A 20,805-nucleotide genomic window follows, 5' to 3' on the forward strand; every position below is an offset into this window, starting at 1 on the left:
TTATTTTCTCCCATTCTGTACATTGTCTCTTCACACTTGATTTTTTTCAAAAGTTTATTATCTTTGATGTGAAAATCACTTGTTTTTTTTCCTTGTCCATGTTTTTCATGTCATAGCCCCAAAGTCTTTACTCAGACTGGTATTGAAGAAGTACTTAAAAAAGTATAGCAAAGTAAAAACAAAATTCGAGGCTTTTGGGCCCAGGCTTGGGAGTGTAGCCTTTGTGGCTTAGTGCTCCAGGTGCTGGTCATAAAACAGATAGCGACATTCCTCCACCTACCCGCTTCCTGTGTTCAATTCAAAGAATGGCACCCTGACCATTACTGGAACCTACAATGCAAATGTGCTATCTTTAGGGGCTCTTAGATTGTTAGGGGCTCTTAGAAACTGTCTTGAGAGATAACCTGACACTTGTGACTTTATACTTCCTTGTGACTCTTAACTGGTATTTTTGGTATTTTCCAACAACGCCCTCCCCACCTCCTTGAGTTGTGGTTTCTTCCTTTAAATACCCCCTTACTCAGCTACTCGGGGCGCCATGGTCCTCTACCCCTGCGTGGTGTATGACCATGGGCCCGAGAGCGCTCTTGATTAAAAATCCTCTTGCAATTTGCAGCAAGATCGTTTCTTGTGTGTGATTTGGGGTGTCGCCTCTCCTGAGTCAGAACATGGGGGAGCCCTCACGTTGTGGGTCTTTCAGTATCAGAGAGTTTGTCTCCATGTATTACTGCATTAGTTACTTTGCTATCACTGTTGTGATGCATCATGATGAGGTAACTTCGGGAAAACAGGCTTTATTTGGTCTTATATTTCCAGAGGGTTAAAGTCCATGATGTAGAGTGGAGGCAGTGGGCTGTAGACATGGCAGCTGGAGCAGAATCATTTTCCAAATCACAAGCAGTAAGCAGAGAAGGAACCAAAACTGGTGCAAATTTTTAAACTCTTAAAGCCCACCTTCAGGCACATATGTCCTCCATCCAGGCCATACCTCCTGAACCATCCAAAACAGTTCCACCAACCTGGGACCAGTACTCAAATGCTGAGACTGTGGTATATATCTCTAATCTCAGCACTTGAGAGACAAGGATCATGAATACTGCCACAAGTTTGAGGCCAACCTGGTCCACATAGTGAGTTCCAGGCCAGGCAAAGATGTAAAGTAAGACCATGGCTCCAAAAATAACTAAATAAAATAAAAAATGTTTACTAGTATATTATATTTTTCAATGCATAGATCTACATATCTTTGGTTAAAATTATTTCTAAGTATGTTCACAACTGTAAGTGAGATTACTTCTGTGAAATCTTTCATCAATTATTTCCTATCAGCGTGTCAACGTATTATTGACTTTTGCATATTGATTTTGTGTCCTGTCATTTTACTTCTCAGATCTAACAGCTCTGGTCTTCTGAAAGATTATAAGATAATGTTATCTGGAAACAAGGAAAATTTTAACTTATTTTTTTCAACTTCTGTCATGAGAAAATATGGGTTAGCCACAATCACTACGACACAAGCCAAGATCCTATTCTTCATCAATGTGATGAAGGAAAGAAACACTAAAAGAACAGTACAGATGAGCAGGAAAGGCTGGTTTCTTAATTCATTCCTAGAAGGAGGTCAAATGGATGCATGTGTTCAGATTTCACATTAAATTGAGCATCTGGGACTAGAACTGGAACATTTCACTACATGGTATTAACACATTAAATGCATGTGGTGATAGAGACTAGGATTATGATCCTTTAAAAATAGTGTTATCACTGGGCAGTGATGGCGCACACCTTTGATCCCAGCACTTGGGAGGCAGAGGCAGGTGGATTTCGGAGTTCGAGGCCAGCCTGGTCTACAGAGTGAGTTCCAGTCAGCCAAGGCTACACAGAGAAACCCTGTCTCGGAAAACAAACAAACAAACAAACAAACAACAACAACAACAAAGAAATTCAAGTGTGAGCATTGGCCCCTTTGCACAGCTTTCTACGGTTAATAAGGAGAAGCTGCACCGGAAGCAGGATTTCAGTAATTAAGGAAAGCTCTTCTCATCTAGAGGTCTATAGGCCAACACTGATTTGTACAAATCTTTTTTATTTATTTATTTATCTATTTTGTTTTGTTTTTCTGCCTGCCTCTGCCTCCCAAGTGCTGGGATTAAAGGCGTGTGCCACCACGCCTGCCTACAAATCTTTTAGTAGATGAGCTCCATGCACAGGACAGGAACATGTCAGAATGGATGGATGATCTGTATACTATATAATTTTTGTCACTTGTATGTCTAGACTGCCTGAATACCAAGTCGTAATTACATTACTCTTCTGTACCTTCCACAACTTCATTTACAGCATATTCCTTATGAACTGCTTCCCCTAGATTTTTTCATAATTAGTGTCATCTTTTGAATACAGTTCATAGTTCCTGGCAGAAAGACAAAGGAGCTATTTTTGCCTGATAATAAATACCCAATAATCAACAAGCCAAGTTTAGCTCCTCAGAACTCTTTAAGTTCCGCTCTTTCCAGGATTCTTCCCTTGTTTTTTTTTTTTTAGTTTTAATTTATTTATTTTATGTATATGAGTACACTGTAGCTGTACAGATGGTTGTGAGCCATCATGTGGTTGCTGGGATTTAAACTCAGGACCTCTGGAAGAACAGTCAGTGCTCTTAACCTCTGAGCCATCTCTCCAGCCCCCTTGTTTTGTTTTTTAAATTTTATTTTCAACAACTTTATAGTGCACATAATATACTGGGATCATATTTATCCTCTCTTATTCCCCCCCTCTCCTATAGACTCCTTTCTCTTCCAAACTGGTTCCTGTCTTAATTTTCTCTCTTTCTCTCCCTCCCTCCCTTCCTATTTTTCTTCCCTTACCTCTTCCTTGTTTCCTCCACCTCCATCTTCTTGGTTTTTTTTTTTTTTTTTTTTTTTTTTTGAGACAGGGTTTCTCTGTGTAGACCTGGCTGTCCTAGACACCAGGCTGGCCTTGAACTCAGAAATCTGCCTGCCTCTTCTTCCTAAATGCTGGGATTAAAAGCATGCGCCACCACGCCAGACTAATTTTACTTATTTTTAAAACTCTTTTTTGCTCCCCTTCCTTTTCTCTCTCTTGCTCTGGTCCTGCTTCCTCCAGGCCCTGCTTGCTCCTCCTCTGCCCCCTACACCCCTGCTCATTATGGCTCATAGGTTTTTGTTGTTGTTTGTTTCTCATTATGGATGGTGGTGAGCCACCATGTGGTTGTGGGATTTGAACTCAAGACCTCAGTCAGTGCTCTTAACCGCTGAGCCATCTCACCAGCCCTTAAAAACTTTTTTTTTTTAATGAATGAGGCAATTTATTAACCCAGCATTGTTTGTTCTAATGCTTTTTGTTGGCAGCTGCTACCTGTCCAGCGATCCTGTCCAGATGTCTCTGTCCCTGAGGTATTAGCTTGTGGCCCCCATTTCAGCCCTTTTCCACCATTTTCAGCCCCTCCAGGGCTTGGAGGACCTGGCCGGCACACTCTCAGAGCCTATGCTTAAGTGGCTGGGTCTAACACCATTTCTCTGCCATCCTCTGTAGATCTTCACAGAACCAACCCCTGCACCACCGCGGAGGTACAGGTGCTGTGCTGTGGAAGCATTTCGTGTGTAGAACCAGTTCTCATCATATGGGGCAAGCTCTTTATGTTTGGCCAGCTTTACTGTGTCCACACATTCCGGGACTCTCAGTTTCCCGGACTTTTTGAGGAAAACTGCCAGAGCTCTGACGAACTCCTGCTGGTTAAAGTCTTTTACAGTAACTCCAGGCATCTCTCTGCTGCCTGGGCTCCGGAATTGCGGCGATCAGCCATGTCCGGGCCTGCCGCTCACACGTGGCCCCTTAAAAACTCTTAAAATAAGCCGGGCGTGGTGGCGCACGCCTTTAATCCCAGCACTCGGGAGGCAGAGGCAGGCGGATTTCTGAGTTCGAAGCCAGCCTGGTCTACAAAGTGAGCTCCAGGACAGCCAGGGCTACACAGAGAAACCCTGTCTCGAAAAAACAAAAAAAAAAAAAAAAAAAAACAAAAAAAAAACAAAAAAAACCAAAAAAAAACAAAAAAAAACCTCTTAAAATAAATTTTTATTCTCTCCGTATAGCTGTTTTGCCTACATGTGTCTGTGCATCACACATGTGACTGGTGCCCATATAGACCAGAAAAGGAAGGGCATCAGATCCCCTGAAACTGGAGTTGTAGATGGTTGTGATCTGACATCATGTGAGTGCTGAGAACCAAACCCAGGTTCTTTGCAAGAACAGGCAGTGCTTTTAACTGCTGAGCTATCTATCTCTCCTGCCCAATGTCTTATTTTTGTGCTGGTCTTCTGAAGGTCACCATGCTTACCTGCTGTGTTCATGATTAACTGACCATATCATCTCCAGGAGGCTGTGTTTCATCAAACTCCTCCCCAGCCTCCAGCTCTTATAATCATTCTTCCTCTTTTTCCTTGATGCCCCTTGAATCTTTGAAAGAATGATATAGATAACTTGTTTAGGGCCTTGTTTTCAATAGTAGACTATACCTTTAAATTTTCTCATAAACACTTTTGTTGAAGGATTTTCACTTGATTGGATTTTTGTGTCAACTTCTAACATATTTTCCTTCCTAAAGAAGATGTCCGGGGCTGGAGAGATGGCTCCATGGTTAAGAGCACTGTCTGCTCTTCCAAAGGTCCTGAGTGGGCCGTGGTGGTGCACGCCTTTAATCCCAGCACTTGGGAGGCAGAGGCAGGTGCATTTCTGAGTTCGAGGCCAGCCTGGTGTACAAAGTGAATTCCAGGACAGTCAGGGCTATACAAAGAAACCCTGTCTCGAAAAAAAAAAAGTTTGACCCAAAGGTCCTGAGTTCAAATTCCAGCAACCACAGGTGGCTCACAACCATCTGTAATGAGATCTGATGCCCCCTTTCTGGTGTGTCTGAAGACAGCTACAGTGAACTTACATATAATAATAAAATAAATCTTAAAAAAAGAAGAAGAAGAAGAAGAAGAAGAAGAAGAAGAAGAAGAAGAAGAAGAAGAAGAAGAAGAAATGTCCACAATAGGCTAGAGAGATGGCTCAGCAGTCCTAGAGGCATCCATATTCTATTTCCAGCACCCACATCAGGCAGTCTGTAACTCTATATCCAGAGGGTCAGAGGATCCAATACCCTCTGACCTCTGTAGGCATACACATAAATAAAAATTGTTTTGTTTTCTTAACAGGGTTTCTTTGTGTCACCCTGGCTGTCCTGGAACTCACTCTGTAAACCAGGCTGGCCTCAAACTCAAGAGATCCACCTGCCTCTGCCTCCCAAGTGCTGGGATTAAAGGCGTGCGCCACTACTGTTTACCTAACAAAATTTTCTTTTTTTTTTTTTTTTTAAAGATTTATTTATTTATTATATGTAAGTACACTGTAGCTGTCTTCAGACACTCCAGAAGAGGGCGCCAGATCTCGTTACGGATGGTTGTGAGCCACCATGTGGTTGCTGGGATTTGAACTCTGGACCTTCGGAAGAGCAGTCGGGTGCTCTTACCCACTGAGCCATCTCACCAGCCCTAACAAAATTTTCTTAAGAAAAAAACCCATCAGCCAGGTGTGGAGGCACATGCCTTTAATCCCAGCACTCGGGAGGCAGAGGCAGGCAGATTTCTGAGTTCGAGGCCAGCCTGGTCTACAGAGTGAGTTCCAGGACAGCCAAGGCTATACAGAGGAACCGTGTCTCAAAAACAAACAAACAAACAAACAACCATCAGGGCTGGGTGTAGAGGTGCACATCTTTAATTTCAGCATTTGTGATTGGCTAGACAGACTGCCTGATCTGACCGTCCTCAACAGTTCTGTGGTTACAGCCATTGCTGTTACCATAGGTGCTGGGGATCTGAGCTCAGGTCTTCATATTGGTGAGATAGTCACTTTACCCACTAAGCCACACCCCCTAGTCCCTTGGCCCATTTTGTTTGTTTGTTTTGTTTGTTTGTTTGTTTGTTGTTTTTGTTTTTTCGAGATAGGGTTTCACTGTATAGTCCTGGCTTCATTCTTTTTTCCTTATCTTTTTTGAAATCGGGTTGCATATAACAGAGACTGGCCTTAACCTCACCATATAGTCCAGGTTGTCCTTGTACTCTTGATGCTCTTACATTGTCCCCTGATCCTTGAATCTTCACCTTCCTTGTTCTGGGATTCCAGGTGTAAGTTACCATTCTTTTTTTTTTTTTTTCTTCTCTTTTTTTTAAATTACTAATTTTTTTTTTTTTTACATTCCAACTGTAGTTGCCCCCTCCCGTATCTCCTCTCAGTCCAGCCTCAACCTCCTCCCCCCATCCATTCTTCCTCTGTATATATTCAGAAAAGAGTAGGCCTCCTCTGGATATATATCAACCAAACGTGACATCAAGCTGTAGTAAGACTAGGCACCTCCCCTCATATACCCCCCAGGCAGGTGTCTCTAGCTGCATATGTAGCAGAAGATGGCATAGTCAGCCATCATTGGGAAGAGAGGCCCCTTGGTCTTGCAAACTTTATATGCCTCAGTACAGGGGAGTGGCAGGGCCAAGAAGTGGGAGTGGGTGGGTAGGGAAGCAGGGCAGGTGGGAGGGTATAGGGAACTTTCGGGATAGCATTTGAAATGTAAATAAAGAAAATATCTAATAAAATAAATAAAAAAAGACTGACTTCTCTCATCATGTCTTCAAAGTTCTTTTGTTTGTTTGTTTGTTTTGTTTTGTTTTGTTGTTTTTTTTCAAGACAGGGTTTCTCTGTGTAGCCCTGGCTGTCCTGGAACTCACTCTGTAGACCAGGCTGGCCTCAAACTCAGAAATGTGCCTGCCTCAGCCTCCCAAGTTCTGGGATTAAAAGTGTGAGCCACCACGCCCGGCTTCAAAGTTCTTTCTATTTTATTTTCTTCCTTCTTTCCTTTTGTAATTCTTATAATGTTCATGTTGACAAAGTCCGTAATGTGTTACAGGATTCTTAGATTCGGTTCAGGTTTTTTTTTTTTTCCTTCTTTCTGCTGCTCAGAATACATCATTTTTGTTGTTGTTATTGTTATTGTTGTTTTTGAGACAGAGTTACTCTGTGTATGAGCCCTGGCTATTCCGGAACTTGCTTCAGTAGTCAGACCAGGCTGAGCTTAAACTCCCAGAGACGTACCTGCCTCTGCCTCCTGAGTGCTGGGATTAAAGTACCATGTCCAGCTCAGACTACAGAATTTAACTAATCTAGCTTCAAGGTCACTAATTCCCTTTTCCGTCACTTCATATTAGTGTTGAAACCTTCTTAGTAACCAGGCTTTGTAGCACATGCATGCGATAGCAACTGTTTGGGGGGCCAAGGCTGGAAGACTAAGCTTAAGGCCCTTTAGAGCTACACAGTGAAATCCTGTCTCCAATTGAAGAAGAAGAAAGAGAAGGAGGAGGAGGAGGAGGAGGGGGAGGAAGAGGAAGAGGAAGGTTGCAACTTGTTGGGGGATGTAGCCTAGTGGTAGAACATTTGCCTAGCACCATATCATCTTGATTAGAACTCAGAACTGCAAGAAAAAAATCGTCTAGTAAATTTGCGTGTTTGTTTTTAAGAAAGGATCATGTAGTTCAGGCTTCAAATTCACTGTATAGCTGAGGATGACCTCAAAGTCATGATCCTTCTGCCTTTATCAACCTGAATGGGGAGAATAAAGGTATGAACCATTATGCCTGGTGTTTTGTTTTGTTTTGTTTTGTTTTGTTTTTCGAGAAAGGGTTTCTCTGTGTAGCCCTGGCTGTCCTGGAACTCACTCTGTAGACCAGGCTGGCCTCGAACTCAGAAATCTGCCTGCCTCTGCCTCCCGAGTGCTGGGATTAAAGGCATGAGCCACCACCGCCCGGCTCATTGATAATTTTACAATCAGTTATTTTTATTGAAAAGTGAATGCTCAGAATACTGGAAATCAGATTTTCTTCCCTCCTCAGGCATTACTTGTGTTCTCTGCAGTATATGTAGCTGTTGCTATTTATTTAATTCTGTTCTAAACCACTGTTTTATAGTATTTATTTTATCTGTGTGTCTGACTGTATGTATGTATACTACATGTTTTATATGAGTCCGTGGAAGTCAGAAAAGTGTGTTGCATACCAGGGATGCTCTTTATTTCTCTCTCTGTGTTTCTCTCTGTTTGTCTCTGTGTGTCTGTCTGTCTCCGTTTCTGTCTCTCCTTTCTGGAGCTGAGGAATAAATCCAGAGAATCTCTCAGTGCTCTACTACTGAGCTAAATCATCAAACCCCTTTGTACCATTTTCTAAACTCCTCTATCAGGCTAGCCCAGTGTCAGACAAGGTTGTACTGGAAGAAGAGAGACATTTTCTCTGGCTTTTGGAGTTATCAAAAAATGTTTGCTTAAATACAATTAAAGGCAAAGAGTTTCAACAGTCTATGTAATTTGAGTTTATTGTTTTGTAGCAATTATCTCTCACCTCCTGGAGTTCCCTCCTGCTCAGGGACGTTTCCTGTGGACCATGAAGAGAAGGCCTTTCTGTTTTGAAAGGGATTCGAGAAATGACTGACAGTTTAAGTGTCTGTCTCTTCAGATGGCATTTGTGCTTTAATTAGGTAGCTGCAGACTAGAGGTTCAGAGATCAGAGAAATGAAACTCAAAATCCATGTTTTACAGACAAGGATGACACTTGAGCTCTGAAAAGATGAGGCCCTATGGTCAACTCAGGAAGATAAGAGGAGTCTTTAAGACCAAAGCAATAAATCTCCCACAGGAATATTTTAAGTCTGAAAAAATAATGAGAGAGAGAAGGCGGGAGGAGAGGGAGAAAGGGAGGGAGAGAGAGAGATATTGAGATTTTCTGTAAATTTTGGAAATGGGTGAAAGCATATGGGGCCTTCCCAAACATGTTAAGTGGGTTAAAACTAGAATAAATCAAAAAAACACTTAAGAAACAAACTAATGACATCACAGTCTTTTTTTTTTTTTTTTTTTTTGAGACAGGGTTTCTCTGTGTAGCCCTGGCTGTCCTGGAACTCACTCTGTAGACTAGGCTGGCCGTGAACTCAGAAATCTGCCTGCCTCTGCCTCTGCCTTCCAAGTGCTGGGATTAAAGGCGTGCGCCACCACGGCTGGCTAATACCATTTTACTATGTTCCTTTACTATCCATTTACAATATTTTCCTGGATGACAGACACACAATATGGGACTCCTTTGCTTTGCACTGTTGTTCGGGAGATTTAATGATCATATACTCAGGTCGGCAGCTACATTTCAAACCTATTAATTAGCATTATATGAGACACTCAGTAATTGTCAATTATTTGTGTTTCTCCTCAGTAGCATATTCAAGTATGAAAATGAGAGCCAGAAATACCTATTTGAAGGACTAAATGTAAATCACATAATATGGCTATTTCTATTGATGAAACTCTAATGAGTTGTTACCCATTTGTTATCAGAGTTCTAATCACTGCTGTAATTATTTTGCAGTGTTTTGGGGGGTGGGGTGGGGTGAGATGGGCAGGATCTCATGTAACCCAGGCTGTCTTCAAACTAATTATATAGCCAAGTATTTTCTAATCTCCACATCTTGAGTTCTGGGAATACAGGCACAAGCTACTATGCCCCCATTTATGTGTCTCTGGAGACTGGACCCATAGCTTCATGCTAGGCAAGCACTCTATGAATTGAGCTGTTCCCAGTCCCTTTGTAGCGTTCTTAATGAGTAAGTGGCAAACAAGAAGTTGATGGGTTTTAATATATGTAAACATACTCAATGTTTTGTAGATGGCTACCTCTTAAGTGTTCTTCACACCACCTTTCAATGTATTTCGCCCTTCTAGTCCTTTCTTACTGGCTCCCCTTCTCTTCTTGACTTGGCTTGGTAACATTTAAACGTTTCCACCGAACAAGTGGCCAGTTGTCTGCATCTGAGCCAACAGTGGAAAACTTTCCTTGGGCCTTACTTCCTCCTGTATCTGGAAATAAGCCAGGTCCTCCCAGTGATCGTTCTTTATAGTTGCACACAATATCTAAGATAAGATCAGGGGTGTTCAAAAAAATATTTGAAGACTGGAACACTGAATAAGTTGCAAAGACTCTTCTGCAGCGTGCAAATTACTTGAGGATGGGAAAATAGTATGCATAAATTTGAAAAGTAATGAAAAGAAAAACATCCCTCCTTAATTCCTCATTCACCTGACTGAACCCAGGTGTCCATTTGCTGAATTTTCATTTCTGCCTTGCTCCTACCCACCCTTTCCTTATTGAAGCTACTTACAGTGCAACCTTTGAGCTCTAGTGTTATCTTTCCTCTGTCTACACGCCTCCAGTATATGCCACTGTAATATAGCCATAAAAGTAGGGGATATATCATTTTCTCAGCACCCAGAGAATTAACAAACACATTTTTGAGAGAAAATGCCTTTAATATGCTATTAAGAAAAAAAAAATTCAGATTTTTCAGAGTCTAGAGTAGTGGAGAAACATCAATAACTTTACAGCAAGAAAGGGCAGCTTCCATGTAAATGTGACAGTTACCACCAAAGGTGTGTTTTTGTGTATTAGGAATGAGGTTGGACTTCTTTTTTTTTTGGTTTTTTCGAGACAGGGTTCCTCTGTGTAGCCCTGGCTGTCCTGGCACTCACTTTGTAGACCAGGCTGGCCTCGAACTCAGAAATCCGCCTGCCTCTGCCTCCCGAGTGCTGGGATTAAAGGCGTGCGCCACCACGCCCGGCTGAGGTTGGACTTCTTATTGCAGACAAATCATCATCTATCTGCAGAGAGGTCCTCATCAGCATTCTTTATTTTTTTTATAGTATAGAATAGAGTTTATTCAGGGCATGGGGAGCAGAGTCAAGAGGGTAGTAAAGGCAGAGAGAGAGAGAGAGAGAGAGAGAGAGAGAGAGAGAGAGAGAGAGAGAGAGAGAAAGAGAGACTGGCCATGAGCAGGTAGAGGGTCGGGAAGGGAATGGGGAAAGATGGGGGAAGGGAAAGCAAGAGTCTCATCAGCATTCATAATGGCCTTATTTTCTATCTATCTTTGGAAAATGGCATGATGCTCACACCTCATTTTGCTCATCAGTAAAATGGATGATTGGTATCTTCCTTATTGGAAGGAATATACTTCCACAAGGTCAGGGCAGAAATGGAAGTTTGTTTTTTTTGTTGTTTTTTTTTCCTTAAATCTTTTAGCACAGATTGCTATCCTTAGTAGGAGCCATGGAACCATGAACCCCTTTTCTGACATTTCCTTTAGGGATGGGAAAACACAGTTCTTATTTTTAATCCCCCAGCAAGTAATTGTGACACCTTGTCTTTCAAAGGGAGATTTAATCTTTGGCCATTTTGATGTATGCACTGTGCCAACAAAAAAGCCCCAGGCCACCCTGCTCACTGCAGCACCTTTGCTTACCCAGACTGTGTGCTTTTAGGTGGTGGACTGCTTTCTTTGAGAATGCAAGGGTATTTGTTCTGTATGTTGAATATCTATCTGTCTTGCTAGCAACTCAGTTAACCCAGCCTATATCATTCTAGTCTGACTTCATTGTTTTGACAAGATTTGAAATAGATAAATCTTCTAAGTTCTATGGTTAGGTAATTGATAGCAGGTGAGTATTATTCAAGGGGAAAACTGATCTTCATTTAATTAACCAATGGCAATAGATTTGTAATCACCTCCTGATGCTGTTTTACAAAGTTATCTTGTAAACCTGGTTGTTTTTTAATTTCTTTACCAAAAGATACCTCCAGATAGAGAAATTTATGCTTACGTTACTCCTATTCCCTAAAAAGACCAAAATCAAATAACAAATACAAGAGCATATGCACAAACAAGTTTCTGAAATTGTGAACAAAGTTTCAAGGGCTCTTGAGTCTAGTCTTTAAGGAGTAAAGCTTTTCACACAGCTTTTTGCCCAGCCCCCATATGACAGCATGGAATAAGAGTGGTCTGGGGATGGTTTCTGAATATTAGAGTCTTCTGAAATATCTCCAACTCATCGTGTGTCTACTTGTTTGGAATTGTGTCTTGTAAGGAATTATATCCAATCTCAACTGCCCTGCTGTTAGCTTAGAGGCCAAAGAGACACTGTAACAGGAAGGATGTTTCAGTTTCTCTGCTCCTGTTTCATTCAGAAACTATGACCTGCTGTATCTCAATTGGCTGAAATCCACGGACAGCAGATGGAGTGGTGAAGAAAGCGTTAGGCAGTTCTCCGGGGCTGATGGAGCCAGAGTCACTTTGCACAGAACCTCCAGTGTTCTCAAACTGGGAGATTTTCTTTTTGATCATCTTCCTCTCCTTGGCTCTGCGATTCTGAAACCAAATTTTCACCTGAAATACAAAATGCTTTATACTTAATGGGAACAACACCCTAAGTGTAACCAACACAGCAAGTGCCAGCCTTACAAGCCTCTTCCACACACATCGCTTCATTTGAGCCTTCGGGTGACTTTGTGAACTATACCCATTTTACAGGTTTGAAAACACTGTGGCTCAGACAGAGAAGTCGCTTTGTAAGAGATGAGACTGAAGCCATCAAACCTAGGACTACCGACTCTGAATACAGACCTATATGTATTACAACTCATTTGCATCCTCTGTTACACAAGTAGAAATAATTATATAATGATGCTGAGGTCTGCTGATGAAAGAGAAAGATTTAAATGGCAACAATGATTACAGTTGGCCATTAAGAAACATTTTCTTATATTAAAAAGTTAACACCCAGCCGGGAGTGGTGGCGCATGCCTTTAATCCCAGCAATTGGGAGGCAGAGGCAGGCGGATTTCTGAGTTCGAGGCCAGCCTGGTCTACAAAGTGAGTTCCAGAACATCCAGGGCTGTACAGAGAAACCCTGTCTCAAAAAACCATTAAAAAAAAAAGTTAACACCGAGAACTGGGTGAACATGGTCATGAAATACCATCTATTTCTTGTTGGAAATCAACACGAGAGTGATATTAATGTGCCTGTACGTGGTTGGAATGCAAACTGCTTGAGATAAGGCAATGCATTAATGAATTTTACATTTCTAGACTTCAATGATTCCAGCATCTTTCTTAGATTTAGGGAAAACTCACCAGGTGCTCCTGTAATTGCCAAGTCTGAATGAGTGGAGACTGCTGCCCTTTGCTGTAACTTGATCTTTATTGAGTAGTTACAGGAAGCTAAATTGGAGGCAGGCATCATAATATCATACAGACCAGAGAAGATTACATTTCCTATTTTGAATAACAGAAACGCTCCATCCACAGAACTGCACTGATATGTAGTTCCTCTTGTAGTTTGACTCATAGGAATCAGACAGTGGCCACATTTGTGAAATTTCCACTTTTCACACTCGTTAGTACTACTTGAGGGACCAGATCAACGTTTGACTTGATTGATGAATTATATTGGACTTCTAATCTCTTTGCACCTCTCTGCTTGATCTCTTGCTCCCAGGCTCACAAAATACCCACCCATTAAATAGCTAATAAGTCCTCTGATCAATGAAACAACACAGGGTGAGGATGGGTTTAGGAGCACTTAGAAACGCCTCTGTCTTCTGTTTTGCTATTTCCTCCAAACCCTAGCTGATTGAAATAACTATGTGGGAATGTTTGGTAATACCTGTCTCTCAGAAAGGCCCAGGTTAACTGCCAGCTCTGACTTCCTCCGGATGGTGATGTATCTATTGCAGTGAAATTCCTTTTCCAGCTCCAGCCTTTGATGATCTGTGTAGACCACACGATACTTTTCTTTTGTCCTGGTTTTCCCTGTTGAGAAAGCATAAGATTTCATCTTATTCTTCTCTTCTGGAGATTATTTGGATTGAGGGCACCAGTTACTCTTCTAACTTTCATTTATTACTTTGAAATAGAAAGGAATTGTATTTTTAAACCAAATATATCATGTCAAATATATCATATCATGTTATCAATACCTAGCTGGGTGTGAATATAAACATCCATAATTGTCCTGAAATAATCAGTGGAATTACAGCTACTCTACCTACTGTTATAGCAAAACATTTAAAATATTTAAACACTCAAACACACAGTTTTCATCCAAATATAATAATTGAATTAACAATAATGGCAACAGCCACCATGAATTACACTTTGCTTTGTTGTTGTTGTTGTTTTGTTTTGAGGTAGGGTTTCTCTGTGTAGCCCTGGCTGTCCTGTAATTTGCTCTGTAGACCAGGCTGGCCTCAAACTCATAGAGATCTACCCTTCTCTGCCTCCTGAGTGCTAGGACTAAAGGTGTGCACCACCATAGCTGGCCCTCATGAATTACATTTTTTGCAATGCTTTCATGACTGTTTCCCATTATCTTATCTACTCTGTTAAATTACATGGAGAATGTTATTGTATAGACAAAGAACCTGAGGTTCAGTATAGGTAAGTGAATTTGTGCTGGTGAGCCTAGGAGGGCAAACCCAAGCATGTAGCTCTGACTCTAGGCTCAGTATGCTGCTGGGAAGTATAATGCCACATGAAGCAAACTATTCTGCAATTCTGACATTGTAGTTCTGTGTATTACCTAGAAAGAATTTGTATAGTTTGAAAAGAAAATATTTATTGCTACTTAGCAAATTACGTTTCAAAATGTCACCTAATGTTTATTAGAAAAAGTACTATTTTTCCTGTGGGAGTCTTAAGGCTTTTTTATTTCCAAGTGAACAGTGAATGGGGAAGGAGGGTGTGTTGACTTAAGCAGACTGAAGTGAGGACTCCACGTGCTTTGAGAAGATATCCAAACATTTGGTTTGTGTGACAACATCTAGCTAATTTCTCATGCTTGCCTTTAAATAGAGTTTTATTCTTCCTTTCAAATTTTGCAAAGGTGATTAGGAAGTCTCCCTTTCTTTTCAGTTTCTCTAACCCACTCTAGGATCTCGCTTTTTTTTTCCCCCTGTGGCTTTTAGAAAGTTCTTCTGATCTTCTCTGGTTGTTTTTGATGTGAGGTTTTGGGCCCCCTCCCCACCTGTAGGACAAAGACCTCTTTAAAGTGGGTCCCTAAACTCCATTGAGGTGTTAAGATGCAGCACAGGCCTAACAAAGGAGCCACATAGCATGGATCCCATCCTGAACCCTCTTTACATTCAGGAACATCAACCAATTGGCTTGGAATTTACAAGCCCTAAACAAATGTCAGACACCCTTTCATCTCCAGGAAGAGGAGGGGGCTTGGATGTAGAAACAGATCTACCTTAGGATTCAACTAAATGGCTGGATAACTTATGGGCTACTCAGTGCAACAAAAATTCTCTTCCTTGAAATGATGAGCCCCAAGTCCCAGCCAATTAACTTTCCTCAAAGGCCCAAACTTCGAGCCAGATTTCTGGATCCATGCAGAAACACAGGAAACCAGGGATCTGGCTTTTGGCTTTTGGCATCTTCCAAAGACAGCATGTATACTGAAGGATGAAAACAAAAATCTGAGGTTTAATTTGTTTTCAGGACCTCAGTTTTAGAATCAAAGTATATCTTTGAGGAGATAGTTCCTAAAACCCTTCCTGATCAAAAAAAAAAAAAAAAAAAAAAAAAGAAAAAGAAAAGAAAAAAAAAAGGGACTGAGTTTAAATTTTAACTTGAAAGAGGAAGGTTAAAATTCAACTTGTGTGTGTCTGTGTCTTCAGTTCAGTCAATTAATCAGTAAATATAACCAGACTTCAAGAACTCTGGAAAGATTGTGGTCCTTCCCCACCCCCATTGGTCATAAATTTCCCTCTTGTAGTTTCTTCTGAGGACAATAAAGTCAAGACCAGGCCTCTTTATTTGCCATGAAAATGCTCACCCTTTCCGGCAATATAACCTTCGAAGAAAGGGGCAATGACAAGAGCTGAGATGCATATCAAAGCTGAACAAGTGTTAAAAAGGGTCTGTAGGCCCAATCTGATGATAAGACGGAAAACCCCAAAGACAAGGGAGTATACTAACTACCTGCACAGTTTACAAAGGGAAAGAAAGTCTCAGAACCATGGCTCTTTCCCCAATAGCCCCTTCCCCTGAGATGAGTGAAGGGATCTGGCCACTTTCCGGTAGTACACAATATCCATATTCCCACACTAAAGCCAAAGACCAACAAAGCATGAGGAGGACTTGTTTTTATTGTTTAAGTTCCTCTATTTTCCAGAGACAATGACATTTTGAGATCAGGGGATTTCCTTCTCAGCCGATACTATGAGTTGATTTAGGAATGAAAGAAAGTCTAAGATTTATTAAAGAGCTACTTCTACTCCTCTGAAATGAGAATTTTGTTACTTCTTCTACAAAGACTTGAACAATCACCTCCATAGTTCACAATGGTCCTTCCTACCACCCAGGAGGCAGTACCTCACAGTTCACAAGGAGATGTCACTATACTGGATGACACTGTCACCATAAATGTGGTTGAAATGGTGTTCTGTGGAGAGACTAGCAGCCAAAGTGATATTAGGCAGAACAGCCCATATAAAGCCTCAGGACCACAATGGTAATGAGAACAGAAAAACAAAACAAAACAAAACAAAACAAAACAACTGATGGAGACAGTACCACCGTGATGACTTTTCACCTAATGGCAATCCTTTACTGCTTTTTAACTAAAAATCACATCCAAACTCACTTTTAAAGTTGTCCAACAAAATATGAAAAACCAAGGAAGACAATGACCAAGGCCTCAAGGATTATTAAGCAATTCAGTTTATGAAGTGTCCTAACTGAATACAGCTTTTAAAGTATTTCCTTAGTGGCCAGTGGCTGAAATAGAATTGTTCAAATGACTTCCTTTCCTTTTGTAAACAGGGAAGCCTCTTTCCAGCTCTGCTAAGCATGCAGCTTGGCCAGTACTCATATAGGGCTTTAGTTCTGTACTAAAGAAAACAGTGGAAAACGACTTGTTCTCGTACACTGGCGTTGTTTAAAATGTGAGACTGCTTGAAAATATTAACATTTATAGAAATGTTTGGATAAGATAGATTGCATATGGTGACATGTGTTTAGAATAGGTTTATTCTATATGTCTATCTCTTTGCTTTAGAAATCACACCTGAGGAGCTGAAGAGGTCTGCAACCCTATAGGAGAAACAACAATATGAACTAACCAGTACCCCCAGAGCTCGTGTCTCTAGCAGCATATGTAGCAGAAGATGGCCTAGTTGGCCATCAGTGGAAAGAGAAGCCCATTGGTCTTGCAAACTTTATATGCCTCAGTACAGGGGAATGCCAGGGCCAAGAAGTGGGAGTGGGTGGGTAGGGGAGCAGGAAGGGGAGGGTATAGGGAACTTTTGGGATAGCATTTGAAATGTAAATAAAGAAAATATCTAATAAAAACAGAAAGAAAAAAAAAACCAAAACAAAAAAAGAGAAATCACAGCTGTAATGAGTGCTACACACACACACACACACACACACACACACACACACACACACACTTTAACTTAAGTCTGTTTCAACTATCTTCATTAATGAAAAAAAGAAAAACAAAGCTTTAATGGGACTGCTTTCATTCCGGGAAGGGCTACTTCCAGTCTGTTGTCCACAGAGTTTTGTGTTTTTCTCTCTCAGCCCTAAACGCTATGTCCATGTGCAATGGTATGAGGTGAGGAGAAAGCTTAGGAAGCTCTGACTTGTCCATTCACTTAACAGACCTTTAACATCTGTTCCCTTGCTAAGCATATAAAGGGGTATGCTTTGGTTCGGAGTGTCCAATGGGGTGATGACATTGATTTTTGTGGACTTTATGGCCCGGTATCATGAAAGATATTCAGTGAGTCTAGAATCTCCAGAACTTATGGAAAGCGTCACTTATATGTGTGGTGTGGGGTGCTCTCATCTTAAATTGTTGACAAATAACAACCTGAACTATAAGAATATGCGAAAGGATGGTATTAACTTACAAGGACTTTAAAGGAAACAAATGTTGATGTTAACAAAACTTTGCCTATAGGACAAGTTGCCAAGAGTCCTAGGAGCTATAACCTCATTCTCAGTTTTTGAGCTTCTATAAACACTGAAGAGAGGAAGTAACACAGAGTAAGGGGGGTCCTTCTCAACTTGGCATCAGAATTACCCAAAGAAAGGCTCTGAGATATATATGGAAGACTTAAAGCAAAACAGAGAAAACTGTCATGTTTCCCCTCAGCAACACAAAGACAATTCATCACAACTGAATTTTCTTATTGCGTCATTTTCCTCACATTGTTTTCCATTCTACAAAACAAGCTAGTGACATTTCCCCCTACAGTATTTCAAAGGACAATCCTAGACAGTAGGTATTTTTATGTCCTTTTTAAAATATGTATTTTGCTTATTCTTAGGTTTTAGTGAATGGATGTTATTTTTACCCTGAAGATTAGATGTAACAACAGCTCTGGGGATGAATGCCCTACCCTAGCCTCATTTTTTTTTTAAAGTTACATGACTTACCCATATTTTCTTCTTAATATAAGTTCTTAAGTGTTACTTTTAACTTGGGATCTCTACCCTAGTTATAAAACTGGAGCTTCCTCCTTCTGGCTGAAAATTCTCCTAAAGGTAAAAAATGTTACCTCTCTATCCTTTCACCTTTGCTTTTTGGAAGATCGAGAAGGGAAAACACATGGACAAATACTATTGAAATATCATTGTCTCCCCAGAGGGATGAATGTGATAGTCAAATGTCACTAATTTTCTCTAATGACAGGGAACAAGTATTGGAATAATAATAAAATGTTAAGAGAACAACCACAGCTGTAAACAAACATGTCATGGCTCCCAGTCTAAGACTTACAGTGGAGTCTTCATTTCCTCTAAGCTTGCGCCTCCCTACCCACCAGCTAGCTGCTCCCAGTTGCCCGCCAGGGCTTACTGGTCTGCGACATTAGACCTTAAACTGGGATCCTTACACCTAGTGTTTTGACGCTGTCACAGACTTGCATTCTGCATCTGCATTTGTAGCCACCTGCTGAAATAGCTAAGAGAGCTTTAGGCACTTAGTGGCGGGGGTTTGGGGAGATAATAATACTCGGAACGGTTGGGTTGTGTGCCTGGCGGGTGTAAGGTTTGTGTCCTATGAAATGACAGCTCAGTTCTGTAACCTTGTTCACCTTAACGCTTCCTTTGGTGGGTAGGGACATTGGAATAGGCTTCAAGACATTTCTAATTTGGGCGACGGAAGATGTAGCTTCCTTGGGCCGTTTTTTTTTGCCTTGGAAGCCTTCTTAGGCTGGGCTGTCGGTTGCCAGCTAAGCACCTACTAAGTTAAGCATCACAAGTTTTCAGCGAGGCTGCATACCGCGGTAGGGAAAGATTTGGAGATAAAACCGGCAAGCACCATGACAACCTTAGCTGTCCTTCACCCTGTTCATCACATGTGCTTCTGTTTTTTTCCCTCCGGACAACGACAGGATTGGATCCCGATCCTTGTGGTTCGTCGGGAACACTGTCCATACCCTTACTCCCTTGACTTATCTGGAAAGGGTAAAGCCAAACCAAACCAAAACCCAACCAACCAACCACCCACCCACCCACCCAAACAAACAAACAAACCCACCTCAACAATCCCCAGGAGAGGTTTAGTTCCAAGCGCTACTTTTAACCGGCTTTGAACCTAGGCGCAAAGGAGGGAACTACTTGATCCCGTCAGCCAGTTAGGCTGTGGGCTGCTTAGTTGAACTCTCCTACGGGGACGTGGAGTGAAGAGTAAGAGGGTAGCGGACCAAGAGTAGAGAAGAGAAGAAACAGCGGGACGATGGATTACTCACCGGTCACCTGCACAGTTTTACGCATCCATGCATAGGGGCTGTGACGGCTCCTGCTGGGAGAAGTGGCGCCTGAGGTGCCGGAGTCGAGGGAAACCAGTGACTCGCTGGCCGCGTCTGGCAAGCTACCGCCGTTGCTTGCACCGCTGGTGGGTCCCAGAGTGCTGTAGTCTGGGGATCCGAAAACTGGAGAGGTCATGTCATTCATGGGCACTGTGCCCATTGTACTGGGCGGCCCAGGGTATGTACTCCAGTCTTCCCGGGGCGGACTGTAGGGTGAGCTCCAGGCTCCCAGCGAAGGCCCGTGAGGATCCATGTTGGACATATGAGGGTACCCCACGTAGTGTGGGTAAACTGGGGCTGCAGTAAAGTTGGAGGCAGGCAGAGGACTACCACTGCCCCCAGAGGTGCCCACTCCGGCTGTGCTGCTTCCTCCAGGGCTCCTGAGAGTGCCTGGGTACATGCCCGCTTCTTTTTCTAAAAGGCAGCTTCCATACATGGTGACTTGGATAGAAGAAGTTGCCCCCTAAGTCATCCTGAGGTCCCTGTAAACTTAGCGCCAACCCGAGTTTGAGACGCAAGAGACTATCAATGGTCAGCACTAGTAGCGCTGCTAGCTCCTCTGCGCGGCTCGGACTACTCCATCCTTCCTTTCCTACCCTAAATTTCCAGGTGACTGGTAGTGAGCCATAGGAGGGTTACCAAAGGCTGGGCTGACGTCAAGGGGCTTCAAGCTTTTACATAGCATTTGCATTCAAATGAAGGGCCACTTAACGTCTTCTTGTTCACTCCAAACACCTTCTCCCCCTAGCTCCTAGCCCATTGGCGCCGCTTCAGGGACTCTTCTGCTTTCTTAGCACCACTTTTGCGCTTTTGGAGGCAGTTGTTCCTCAAGAAATTTCTCATTGGCTTCTTCAAAATGAGACTGAGAAGAGCAAAGTCTTGCTTCCTTTCACTGAGGCCTGCCTTTCCCTGATCTTCCAGAGCCCAGCTTGCTCTCCAGGTTTCCCCCTCTGCCCATACTCTTCTGTATGGACTTTCCAGCTGTTACTGGCCCATCATGCCACTGGCAAGGATTTTCCCTTCTCTCACACACAAGGAGAGGGCTTTGTTTCTCTGGACAGATAGA

The 20,805-nt window shown here is 42.1% G+C and overlaps 1 protein-coding gene and 1 pseudogene across 1 annotated transcript; both read right to left on the reverse strand.

Moving 5' to 3' along the window:
• Positions 1-3,351: 3,351 nt before the first annotated feature.
• Positions 3,352-3,800, reverse strand: LOC110287517 (small ribosomal subunit protein eS19 pseudogene; annotated as a pseudogene).
• An 8,293-nt stretch (positions 3,801-12,093) lies between these two features.
• On the reverse strand, positions 12,094-20,175 carry Cdx4 (caudal type homeobox 4). The gene is made up of 3 exons (XM_021154092.2): positions 19,680-20,175; positions 13,580-13,725; positions 12,094-12,300 (listed from the first exon to the last, which is right to left on the reverse strand). The coding sequence occupies exons 1-3, from the start codon at positions 20,173-20,175 to the stop codon at positions 12,094-12,096; spliced, it is 849 nt and encodes a 282-aa protein (XP_021009751.1).
• Positions 20,176-20,805: the final 630 nt, after the last annotated feature.

This window comes from Mus caroli, unplaced genomic scaffold, assembly GCF_978045245.1.
Source record: "Mus caroli unplaced genomic scaffold, Mus_caroli_1 scaffold_5, whole genome shotgun sequence".
NCBI lineage: Eukaryota > Metazoa > Chordata > Mammalia > Rodentia > Muridae > Mus > Mus caroli.

What these genes read in the sequence shown, in the direction of transcription:
- Cdx4 (XM_021154092.2), bottom strand. Translation starts at nt 20,175, where the DNA reads ATGTATGGAAGCTGCCTTTTAGAAAAAGAAGCGGGCATGTACCCAGGC. An exon ending in TAAAACTGTGCAGGTGACCG is followed by an intron (nt 13,726 to 19,679) that starts GTGAGTAATCCA and finishes CTTTCTCAACAG; the next exon opens with GGAAAACCAGGACAAAAGAA. An exon ending in TGGGCCTTTCTGAGAGACAG is followed by an intron (nt 12,301 to 13,579) that starts GTATTACCAAAC and finishes TTTGTATTTCAG; the next exon opens with GTGAAAATTTGGTTTCAGAA.